Source organism: Notolepis coatsorum (genome assembly GCF_963971535.1).
Source record: "Notolepis coatsorum genome assembly, chromosome: 11".
NCBI lineage: Eukaryota > Metazoa > Chordata > Actinopteri > Aulopiformes > Paralepididae > Notolepis > Notolepis coatsorum.
The window spans coordinates 70,439,425-70,451,972 of NC_140175.1; the positions used below are offsets into that span (position 1 = coordinate 70,439,425).

The window sequence follows — 12,548 nt, forward strand, 5'->3', positions numbered from 1 at the left end:
CTCTCTTGCGGGTTCCGGTCAACAGTCTGGCAGCAGCGTTTTGTACCAGTTGTAAGCGGGACAGGGAAGACTGGTTAATGCCTATATAGAGGGAGTTGCAGTAGTCTAATCTAGATGAAATTAAGGCGTGGATGACTCTCTGAAGGTCTGCAGGGGAGAGAAGGGCTTTGAGTTTGGCAATGGTGCGTAGTTGGAAAAAACATGCCTTTACCACTGAGTTCACTTGTCTGTCAAATTTAAATTGTGGATAAAAAATTACACCTAGGTTCTTGACATACGGCTTGACCAGGGAGGACAGGTTGCCAAGGCTGTCGGTAAGGGTGGTGACAGCGTCTGGGGGACTGAAGAGGATTATTTCGGATTTGTTTTGATTTAGTTGTAGAGAGTTTTGTGCCATCCAACATTTAACATCATCCAGGCAGGATATGAGACTGTTAAGTAGAGACTGGTTGTTGGGTTTCAGGGAAACATAAAGCTGTGTGTCGTCAGCATAACAGTGAAAAGAGATGTTGTGCTTCTGAATGATTGGACCAAGGGGTAGCATGTAAAGGGAGAACAGGATCGGGCCAAGGATGGACCCTTGTGGGACCCCACAGGAGAGGGAGGTTGAGGGGGAGGAGCAGTTGGTGATGTTGACAGCAAAGCTTCTATTTGTGAGATAGGAGGAGAACCATGCTAGTGCAGTGTCACTGACACCAACCCCATGTTGGAGACGATCTAATAAAATGGTGTGATCAACAGTGTCGAAAGCTGCACTGAGGTCAAGCAGCATTAAAATAGAGCAGTCACGGTTGTCAGTGGCGAGGAGTAGGTCATTTGACACTTTAAGGAGGGCTGATTCTGTGCTATGGCCAGTCCTGAACCCTGACTGAAATGTCTCCAGGATGCTGTTCTGTGCAGGTAGGGAGACAATTGGCACAGAACAACCTTTTCAAGTATTTTTGACAGAAAAGGAAGCTTGGAAATGGGCCTGTAATTACTATGCAGGGTGGCATTAACGTTATATAGTTACACGTTCAATAACATCAGCATATTATTTACCCGACCATAGCGAGCATTGTTGGTCATTCATATCTCTCACTTCCTTCCTTTGCTCAGAGAGCCCGTACTGAATTGTACCCATTCTGCAATCTGTTAATAAAGTTTTCAATCAGACAAATGTATAGAAAAGCTTTTATTATAACATTCGTTGCAGTAAAATCAGTATGCCTCGTTTAGTATTCCTGCGGAGCGCTGGTAGTCTACTCGTGGGCCACGGGGAGCTAACGTTATTAGCTTTGTTGTTGATCTCTCGTCAAAATCAATGGCGGACTTCCCGGAAGTAAAAAAACGAATAAGCGCTTGCCGATTGGTGGTAAGAACAGCAGGAGGTGGGTGCTAGCGGTGTGACGTAATTAGCAGAATCGACTGTCAATCAACATTGTTCTGTTGTCATTTTATTATTATTATTTATTTGTTGCCATGCCTAAAATAATAGTCAAGCATAGGGCTAACACATTTTCATAAACAATAATATAATTTTTTGTTATATGGTTATAATAACTTTTATATACATTTGTCTGATTGATTGATTGATTGAAAACTTTATTAACAGATTGCAGAATGGGTACAATACAGTACAGCTCAATACAACAACAGTGCTAAGACTGGAGGATGAAGACCAGAAAAAGACTTTCGGCTTTTTTACATAAGGGTCCTCCATTTTCAATTCATCAAAACATATATATATATATATATATATATATATATATTTTGCCACAAATATCGGTATTGGCCGATTGTGTTAGTTGAACAATCGGTATCGGTATCGGCCGCAAATTTTCATATCGGTGCATCCCTACTAACTACCACCTACCCCAGCCAAGGTACCACTGTATGTAGTAACTTACCCCCTACTCTAGTTGAATTCCACTCATACCACCTCATCAGGGCAATGATGCATTCTGGACATTTCTTACCTTAACCTTAACCTCATGCCCCACCACAACTAGGGATGAAAATGTTATCCAGAACTTGGAGACCGGCTCTGTTCTTCAGGTTTTGAGATTGAAGGTTGTTGTGTTGCCACACGGTCACCATGTTGATGTGTTTTGTTTCTCTGCCAGACGAAGACGTTCAGGAGGTTGATTCTGACCCAGATGGTTCTGATCTGGCTGAGTATGAGTCTCCAGAACAACTGGACCGCAACCTCATCACTCTGTCTCTGCTGCCCGAGTCCAGATGGAAGAACCTTCTGCAGCTTGATGTCATTAAGGTCTGATAATACTATCATAATTAGCTATCCTAGAGAAAGATACTGTACACATTAACTTAGTTTACTTAGTTTAGTTTAGAGAAATACTTTACACAGTAACTTTATTTAGTTAGTTTAGTTTGGAGAAATACTGTACACAGTAACTTAGTTGAGTTAGTTTAGTTTGGAGAAATACTGTACACCGTAACTTAGTTTAGAGAAATACTATACACAGTAACGGTTTAGTTAGATCATTTCGTTTAGAGAAATACTGGACACACTACACAGTAACATGATTTAGTTAGTTAGTTTAGAGAAATACTGTACACAGTAACATGGTTTAGTTAGTTAGTTTAGAGAAATACTGTACACAGTAACATAGTTCAGTTAGTTTGTGGAGGGTCTCACATGATCGAAGCACAAACATATTATATTGTCACTGTTCTCTGTGCTGTGTTTGTGTTTAAACAGAGGCGTAATAAGCCCAAAGAACCTCCCAAGGTGCCCCAGGCAGCTCCCTTCTTCCTGCCTACTGTTGCTGGACTGGTACCTCAGTTTTCCCTGCCTGAGGCTGGAGACAAAGACACAAAGGTAACCTAAAACGTAATTTTTAATAGCCATTAACTGAAAACCTCTTAGTTGGTGAAGAAGACCCTAACTAATTGAATAATTAAGGTTAACATTTTTACAATTTTGTATGACCACGTGCTATCAGAAGATCTTGTTGAGCCATGGTGTCTTACTTAATCAACCTTGCACTACCAGCAGACAGTCTGTTGTTATTCCATCTTTTCTTTGTTGACAAAACCTGACCCGTGCTTTAGCTCCACCTATTTTTATAAACCTATACATTTAAAAAGTATTTTTTTCAGCGATTCTCTTAATTACATAAATATTGTGCTACTAGAACAGTATTATGTTTGTAGGCGAAATATTCAATGTTCTCTATTATTGTATAGTTGAAATCTAGTCATCCATGCATGAAATTTTTTTTTGATTGTGCCATCAAGGCAGTGTTATGTTCATACGTATTTACAATGATCACTTTGGCGGGACAAGATGAGGCTTTTCGTTTTGGGAGAAATGCTTTATTGCCCTCTAGAGGCCAGAAAACAATTCTTGTAGCTTTAACCCTTCAAGTGTGTCTAACTAATAACCTCTCAAGTATCTGTAATCTGATTACATTGTTGTTGTTGTTTACAGATTACAGTTTCCATTTCTTTTTAATAATCAGATCTCTGCAATCGTGTAATCCGTTTCTTCCTAACCCTAGTGTGTCTGCTTTTTATCTTGTTTCAGTCTCGCATAGTGAACTTCGGTGTTTTGTCACAGAAGTCTAATTTCTACTCTGCTTTGGAATCTGCCCTGGACACCAACAAATGTAAGATCCCGCCTGAATAACCCCTAACCTTAAAGGAACACGGCAACTTTTTGAGAAATTCGCTTATTTGCCATCTACCCTGTAGTTAGACAAGCAGATGCATACCCTTTTCTTATCTGTGCATGCATTAGGCTTAGGGAACAGCCGCACCGTTAGCCTAGCTTAGCGACATTCACTGGAAGTAGGTGTGCCAGTGTAGCCTAGTTCCCAACAGTCACGAAATACACTCCAAATACAACTCCAAAACTTTCCTGTAAACATGTTGTGACCTGTGTATTTACCAGGTGAAAAGAAAAAAGAATTAGACATTTTAGTTTTCTAAGCAGATATATATACTCAGACATTTTTTTGCCAAACCACTGCTGCCTGGGCGCAGTGATTTAATCACCATAAAGTCCCTTTTGCTTTTTGAAAAACTGGGCTTTTGAGGTGATGAAATCACTGTGCCCAGCTAATTTCCACAAAAGTTGGCGTGTTCCTTTAAACTCTTAACACATTCCCTGCCACGCAATTTGAGCATCTTATACCACTCTGCCAGCACTGTAAGCCTATGGAGATGTTCACCTTCTTTGCAGGGCTATAACTTTTTAAATTGTATTGCTAAATTGACATTACTATGGCCCATTCAACATCGATTATCTATCGTTCAGGATGTAGGAACGTTTTACTTTTTCATTCATAGATTCATACGAAAATACCGTCTAGAATATAAATATGTTTTTATCGTTTTCTGCAGTAATTCCTAGAACGTGAGATATAGGCATAAACGCATATAGAGATTATATAAAAAATGTCAACTGTACATGATCCTAAACGTTATGACTGATCATGCGCGGATGAACGGGGGGGGGGCGGGTCGTTTATAATTCCGTGATCGTCAGTAAATGCTTTATGTAGTATGGGTGATATATTGATCAGAGCAGTTTGCATGGATATAATAAACAAACGCGCTGAAAATGACGTCGGCGTCCTCTTACCGTTCGACGATGAGACTGGAGGAAAAAGATCCCACTTATTTGACGCGATCTCCTAAATCCATTTCCGGTTTGTATAATCATAATAAACGGCCAAATCGTATAGATTATTGCGTTATGGCAGCGATCGCTACACACGGACGTGTGTATACAGTCCCGCAACAATATGCGAGTGCCGGACGCATTTCCCAGACGCACCGAGATCGACTCGTCCATTTCCGGTTTGGCAACTCGCCGATCATCCACCAGGCGGCAGTATTGAAGCGTTGCAGAGTTGTGCAGGCTCCGACTGCATCAGACCAGGCTCTGTGAGGGAATTATGAATAACATGGCGAAAAAATTTAATATGATCTCAATAACGTTGTACGCCGTGGATTGGCAGAATTCGCATGAACTTGAAACACGTCGTAAGACGTTTCCGGCGTGGGATGTGTTAAGCCCGGAGCCCTATTTTCTGAAAATCCGGCTAAAATACATAAGTAAATGGAATATTGCTCCACTTCTACAAGGTCCATTTGCATGTTCTTGGTATCTAGGGACATCTATGGACATCAGTGAATGTATTCCCAGTGTCAGAAATATTGTGTCTATTACTAGGCTTGCTTAAATTGTGATGAAACAAAGGAGAATATGAATTAAGATTTTTCTTTGCATCTTTGACAGTGAATAACACCATGCTAAAAATGCCACTGATCTCGTTCAGTACCTTCTTGAGATCACGTGTACAAAAAATCTAAGGAAATGAATAAAGGGAAGATGATTAAACAGAAGGTTTTGTAGATATAGTACTGAATTCTCCCATCCGGACCAATGCAATTTGAAATATTATTATAGAATATAGAATAGCAGGCTTATAAATGACCATATTATAGCCAATTCGCACATTCATGGATTGTGCCAAATCTTATCTTTCAAATGCCCAAGTTCAATTTGGATTTAGTATCAGCAGGGGTGCATAAGAACAGATAATGAAATCTACTGTATTTACAGTAGGTTTCTTATTCTGGCCAGAGTGACGCCATTTTGAAACTGATTTCAAATCTGATTGTTGCTCAATGCTAAATATAGGGGAGATAAACTAACTGCGCTCCAATATATGCCAATAACGTTAAGCTTTGTGGTATATTATCCTGAGTAATAAGAGATATTATTAAAAAAATTCATACAGGGGCGCTGTTGCGGCAGTAGACTTGTCATAGACAGGTAGTGCCGAGGGGCTGAGTGGAGGAGTTCAAACAATTGACGCGCATCGTGAAATAACTCCGTTCCACGTCCAGGAAATACTTTTGAGGCTTTTATTCTTTCGCTTCATGATACAAACAAAATACAATTTGCGCTTTGCGTTATTGCGGTCAAAAGAAAATATTGTCTCCTAACTCTCACCCCCTCTCCGTGAACTGTCAACATCTGTGAACTGTCGAACACTGAGAACTGTCAGACGTGAAAAGGGAATGAAATTCCATAAAACACTCCCATTAGCGCCACACCCCCGTGAGCACGCCCACCACCTAAAGTGACAGTACAACTAATAATACAACACAAATAGAATACTGAAAGATAATAAAGAGACCTCCATTACGGCGCCTAAAGGCGCCCTCGTGGCGCATACCATAGTGCCTTGCGCACCTACGCGGCCGACCCGGGTTCGATCCCAGCACCCGACGTTATTTGTCGCATGTCCTCCCCACCTCTCCTCCCGTTCGCCCTCTCCTCTGTCGGTCCTGTGTGACCAAGAAAAAGCTGTAAAAATGCAAAAAAAAAAATAATAATAATAAAAGATTTAAAAAGAAATCATACAGAATCCATTTGCTCACCTCACCACACCATGACCTGTTCCTCACCACACCATGACCTGTTCCTCACCACACCATGACCTGTTCCTCACCACACCATGACCTGTTCCTCACCACACCATGACCTGTTCCTCACCACACCATGACCTGTTCCTCACCACACCATGCACTGTTCCTCACCACACCATGACCTGTTCCTCACCATGACCTGTTCCTCACCACACCATGACCTGTTCCTCACCACACCATGCACTGTTCCTCACCACACCATGCACTGTTCCACACCATGACCTGTTCCTCACCACACCATGACCTGTTCCTCACCACACCATGACCTGTTCCTCACCACACCATGACCTGTTCCTCACCACACCATGACCTGTTCCTCACCACACCATGACCTGTTCCTCACCACACCATGACCTGTTCCTCACCACACCATGCACTGTTCCACACCATGACCTGTTCCTCACCACACCATGACCTGTTCCTCGCCACACCATGACCTGTTCCTCACCACACCATGCCGTTTGAGTCCGCTGATCTTCCATGTGTGTAGGGGGTGATTGACTGTTCGCATGCCTGGGTAATATGGTTCTTCAGTGCAAGGGTTGATGTGTGTGTCTTTACCATCTGTCACCACAGACTCTGAACCAGTACGGTTACTGAAAGAGATGGGTCCCTCTGCTATTGACTCTGAACTGAGAGGACTGTCTCCTGAGATGGGGGCGGACTCTTCCGTCCCATTGGCCTTCATCAGGATGATTGACAGCATGTTGGAGGAGAAGAAGCACTATGACCTGGCGCAGGCTTATTTAGCTCTATTCCTAAAGGTAAATATTACTAATCTATAGGGGTGGGAGGAAATCCTTATTTTTTTGTGTGGTGGTTTTAATTTTTTCATGACCTTCAAACTATAAATTGGTAACCCCCCCCCCCAAATCCTACCCTACAGATTGCCAAGATTAGCAGACTCAATATACAAGCTTTGGACCACAAACCTAAATAGCAATCTAGCAGATCAAACCGCCTAGATAAAGTTGAGAATCGATTTTAAATTGAATCGTGACCCCAAGAATAGAAATCGAAGATTTCCCAAGGATTCCTCCTCCTACTAATCTATTATATTGTATAATGGAGGGAAGGAGAGATCATAACAGACTGAAGTTTACCCTATTTTCAAAAGTAATAAAACACAATGACTTCTGGTAGGTATCCCATCCCGTAACCATTGTTTAAAGTTAATGGGAAAAGATGAGGGGCAAGTAATAAAATAATCCTATTATGGTTTAGTGAAATAGTCAGACTGGTGTGTAATTCCAGCTGCAGCCACCAGATGGGGGCAGAATGTCAGGTTGGAACACTGGTGGTGATCAATGAAAATAAATTATCTTGATGGTCTCTCTCTCGCCCTACCACCATGATTCTTACATGAATAATGTTGACAGTGTCCAAATACATGAGGAATTAAATCAAAATGAACATTATACTATATATATATATATATATATATATATATATATATACACATACACAACTAAAAGAAGAATACCTTCAAAAGAAAGAAGGGACCGCACACTCCTCAGGACTGGTTTTAGCTTTTTTTTTTTTATTGCACAGCGTGTTTCGCTTCTGCTTCCTCAGGTGCTATGCAGCAGGTGTCAATGATCATCATCATATACAGCATACTCCACCCCCACATCGTAACACATCAAGCCCATTGGCTACTCAATTATCACATTTAATATTTTATATATATATATTGAGACACACTTGTGTGGTTGTAGTGTGTGTTGTAGGTCCTCCTGCCCTGGCCATATGGGCTTCGGCCTGGCCAGAACTCCTAATATGGGCATAGACACACACAATGGGAAACACACAATATCTGGTCTCTATCACCTCTCCTCTCCTGCTTCTCTGATGCCACAACATACAGTATATCTCACAGAGATGGGACACCTACAGCTGGCTACAGCACAAGTCATGAAGCTGTAAACCCACTGTCCAGTCATGAATATTTAATGCAAAGTAGACTTATGACCACTACATGGTATCGGCTCAACTCCACTTACTTTATTTTCTAAAACACACGGCGCAGCTGCTTGTGTAACGCTTCATTCATAAAACAAGGAAGTACTCTAGTATCAGTTTAGGATGAGGGGAAGACATGTGTTAGGCTTTGTTGTCGGCTTCCCGACTCATTTTAAGAAAGAGAGAGAGCAACCAAGCTGAGAGAGAGAAGCGTGGCGATGCAGGAATGAGAGAAATAAAACATTATTTTCTGATTGTTTCATGGTAGTCACGTCCTAAAGCACAAATAAACAACCATCAAACACTCAACAGACAATTTACTGTGGAAACGGATGCTATTATAGTTTCATTTGACTCCTGTGTTTCTCCTGTTCATTCATCCATTTTCCACTGCAGGTGCTGTTGTAGTGAACCTCCTATTGTTGATATAACGTTACAGCATTAACTCAATCTGCGCCATCCACGTATATATATATATATATGTGTTTGCTCGCCAACCGTTGAACGCCAATCACGTATATACCGTATACGTTATTTGGTCTGTTTTCCTTTTTTTCGATTTTAATATTCTATTCAGTGTCATGGACCTCTGTTACCGTTAAAAGGCATACTGAGACCCAGAGAGTGCAGTACCGGCCAGATCCTGCTAGGTGGCAGTATCGCCCACCCTTTGAAACCCTGTTCCAGACTGTGTGTCACATCTAATCTCGTCGGGGCAGAGAATTTTGGTCCAGGCAAGTCTAGCGGTTCACCCGATCACATTGGAATGTGTCCATGGCCCCTCGATGCATGCGTTGTGCCAGATTATGTCGGGGACCCGATGGACATCAATACTGGAAATCGCGATCAGACAACTGGAATATTCTTTTTGGAATAACCCTGATCAAAGGTAAGGACTATCTGAGGTCAATTCCACCTTGATCCTACAATGATTTCATATCGATCCAGGCGATCAACGTATGTAGTATTCAAAACTAATGCCGTTGATGACGTTCAGAGCATCAAAAAACGACCCCCCCCCCCCTTTGATGCATTCATGATGAAACATAATACCTATTATATACCTTTGAATTGGAAACAGTAGCATGTCCAGGCGAGTAACACGAACGCATTTAGCAAAATTCACATATTGCTCCATAACGCAGTTCCCAGGAATTAGCCAGTATCACTCTGAAACTATACAATATTCACAACGGGATAACACGCGAACGTATACATGAAAACATTTATTCTTTTTTACATGTTGAACGAGGGATAGTTACTGTCAAATGAGCCATAGTATTGTCTCCATAGCTATAATATAGAATATAGATATAGCCCTGCAAACACCGCGACGCACAGTGAAAATGCCTATTTTAAAGCGTGGCGCATTTACTACAGGATGAGGTTAATAGCTGGCAAAGAAAGAGTTAAACGCTTTTTTCCCAAGTGAATATCTTAGTTACATCAACACTGTGCTGTCGGAACAGTCTTATGTTTGCAGATTAAGTATTTAATGTTTCCTATTATTACACACATACGCACACTTTGGGTACAGGTGTAATAAATGTCTGACCTACTTATGTGTTGTAGTACCTTCTTAATTAAGGATCTCTCTCTCTATGTACCTCCCTCCCTCTGTCTCTCTTTCTGTCTCTCTGTCTAGCTCCATCTCAGACAGTTGTCCCAGGACAAGGGTGTGATGGAGGAGCTTGGCCGTCTATCTGTCCGTCTGGAGGAGACCTGGACACACCTACAGACACTCTTCAACCAGTCACTGTGTCTCCTAGCCTACACCAAGAGTGCTCTGCTCTGAGGAACACAGACACATGCGTGCACACACACTCACTCACTCACTCACTCACTCACTCACTCACTCACTCACTCACTCACTCACTCACTCACTCACTCACTCACTCACTCACTCACTCACTCACTCTCTCACTCTCACACACACACACTCTTCAACCAGTCACTGTGTCTAGCCTACACCAAGAGCGCTCTGCTCTGAGGAACACAGACACATATACACATAAGCGCACACCTGTGTGCTATTTGTATGTATCAGTACATAGGTTTAAAATGTTTCCAGGTTGTGCTATTCTAATAACTTCTAATCATTATTTTGTACTAAAACTATTAAAAGAGAACCAAATGCTGGTTGTTGTCTGTGTCACTAAACTGTGTTTAAATAAAGCATTTGATATTGAACCCATGAGTTGCCATTGAGGTATGATGGCCTTTTATGTACGCCTGCAGTGAATAAATACTTCCTACCAATCAATCAATCAATTATTTATAAAGCATTAACATGCTAGCAGCAACAACTTGTTCAGAAACTATTAAGCAGACAGACCACTAAACATTTACAGCACACACACACCGGCATGCACCCAAAGGCCAGGGAATAATACAATTATTTACGATGAGTTTTAAAAGTGTTGATAGTTGTAAAATGAAAGCCAGAACTTCCCTCATTGGCTGGAGTTGTATCAGTTGCCTTCCACTTGAGAAACTCCATCAACTAGTCACCAGAAGACCATTCATTGTCAATAAAACCATGCAACCTGGAAAACTCTGTCAACTAGTTAGTCGCCGACCAGGAGTTGCCCACTGCAATCGATTAGATTCCTGTTTTTTGTTGTGGTAACAGCAGTCGCATCTTTTCACCTGCGCAGCTCGATCTCTCAGTGGCGAGGAGTAACGAGTGGGAGGCTCACGCTGCCCCCGACACTTCCTGATTCTACTGCGCAGGCGCACCAACCGACCTGTAGGAGTCGCTGTCCACAACGCCCGATCCCCACCCATCAGTTTCCCACCCCCTAATACGACCAATGTGTATTAGTACGGACGACCAGCTAAACTGAAAGCAAATGTCGAGCGCTGGGCTCGAACTGACGAGCCCAGCGTCTCCAGCATTTCGTGGCGAGCGCCTTGCCCAATACGCCACGTAGCTGCCCTGACGAGTCAATAGTTCCATCAATAAATGTTCCACCTGCCGTGAGCAAAATGGCTTGAATGGTGTCTAATACCATTCTCACCAAAGTAGAAGAGAAGTCGATAACGGCTGTTCAAAGTGTCCCGTTGTTTGAAAAAGGCTTATTTGAAAGGGAAATAAGCTTTCTTATTCAAACCGCTCTACAAGACCCTCGTCCACAACACATCAGAATAGAGCCACCCATCAATGTCTGCTATGTGTTCGCCATGTTGGGAAACATTCTCTCTGGAAGTGTTGGGAACTACTGGAACCTTACTGACATCAGTAGGGACAAAGGGGAAATTAAAGGGGAACGACACTCATTTAAGAATGTACTGTATTCCTGTGCCCCAGGACAATTTGGTAAATATTTTGTGAACCTGCACCAATCTCTCCTAAAACTTGGAAATTGGCGAGGGAACCCTTGAACTTGTGATGTTACTACCCGTTTAAAAAAAAACAGGGCTTTTGAGGTGATGAAATCACTGCGCCCAGGCAGCAGTGGTTCGGCAATATTTTTTTCGAGTACCGGTATATATGCTTAGAAAACATGTCAAATAAAAAGAAAATTTATAATAATTCCACATGGTAAATACACAGGTCACAAAATGTTTACAGGAAAGTTTTGGAGTGTATTTCGTGACTGTTGGGAACTAGGCTACTCTGGCACACCTACTTCCAGTGAATGATGCTAAGCTAGGCTAACGTGCGGCTGTTCCCTAAGCCTAATGCATGCACAGAGAAGAAAAGGGTATGTATCTGCTTGTTTAATTCCAGGGTAGATGGCAAATAAGCGAATTTCCCAAAAGGTTGGTGTGTTCCTTTAAGAACCCTACATGATGTGCATTAGAAGCTAACCTCGTTCTCAGCTTTATCTCGTGAGATAAATAGAAGCCAGAGTCCTTTGTGTTCTGATTGGCTGTATGTATGGTCCCTCGAGTCATGAAAGTGAATGGCCATGTCAAGGACCATGTAACCTTCATGTTACCTTCCTACCTGGTAGAGACCATGCATCCCTGTTTGTTTTATATAATGCACTTCAGAAACCAAAACACCAGGGGCTAGATTCACAAAGAATGGATTGCACGGAGCAAGTTGCACCCTTACTTACAATTCATTATGAATTGAAAATGGGGGACCCTGATGTAAACAAGACGAAAGTCTTTCTCTGGTCTGCATC

The 12,548-nt window shown here is 42.0% G+C and overlaps 1 protein-coding gene across 1 annotated transcript in view; it reads left to right on the forward strand.

Moving 5' to 3' along the window:
- wdr36 (WD repeat domain 36) overlaps positions 1–10,638 on the forward strand; it is a 59,712-nt gene extending 49,074 nt beyond the window's left edge. Inside the window, exons 19-23 of the mRNA XM_084324304.1 lie at positions 2,106–2,254; positions 2,705–2,824; positions 3,533–3,614; positions 7,027–7,214; positions 10,058–10,638. Of these exons, the coding sequence (XP_084180430.1) occupies positions 2,106–2,254; positions 2,705–2,824; positions 3,533–3,614; positions 7,027–7,214; positions 10,058–10,207 (689 nt within the window). The 3' untranslated portion in view covers positions 10,208–10,638. The remainder of the gene's footprint in view (positions 1–2,105; positions 2,255–2,704; positions 2,825–3,532; positions 3,615–7,026; positions 7,215–10,057) is intronic.
- Positions 10,639–12,548: the final 1,910 nt, after the last annotated feature.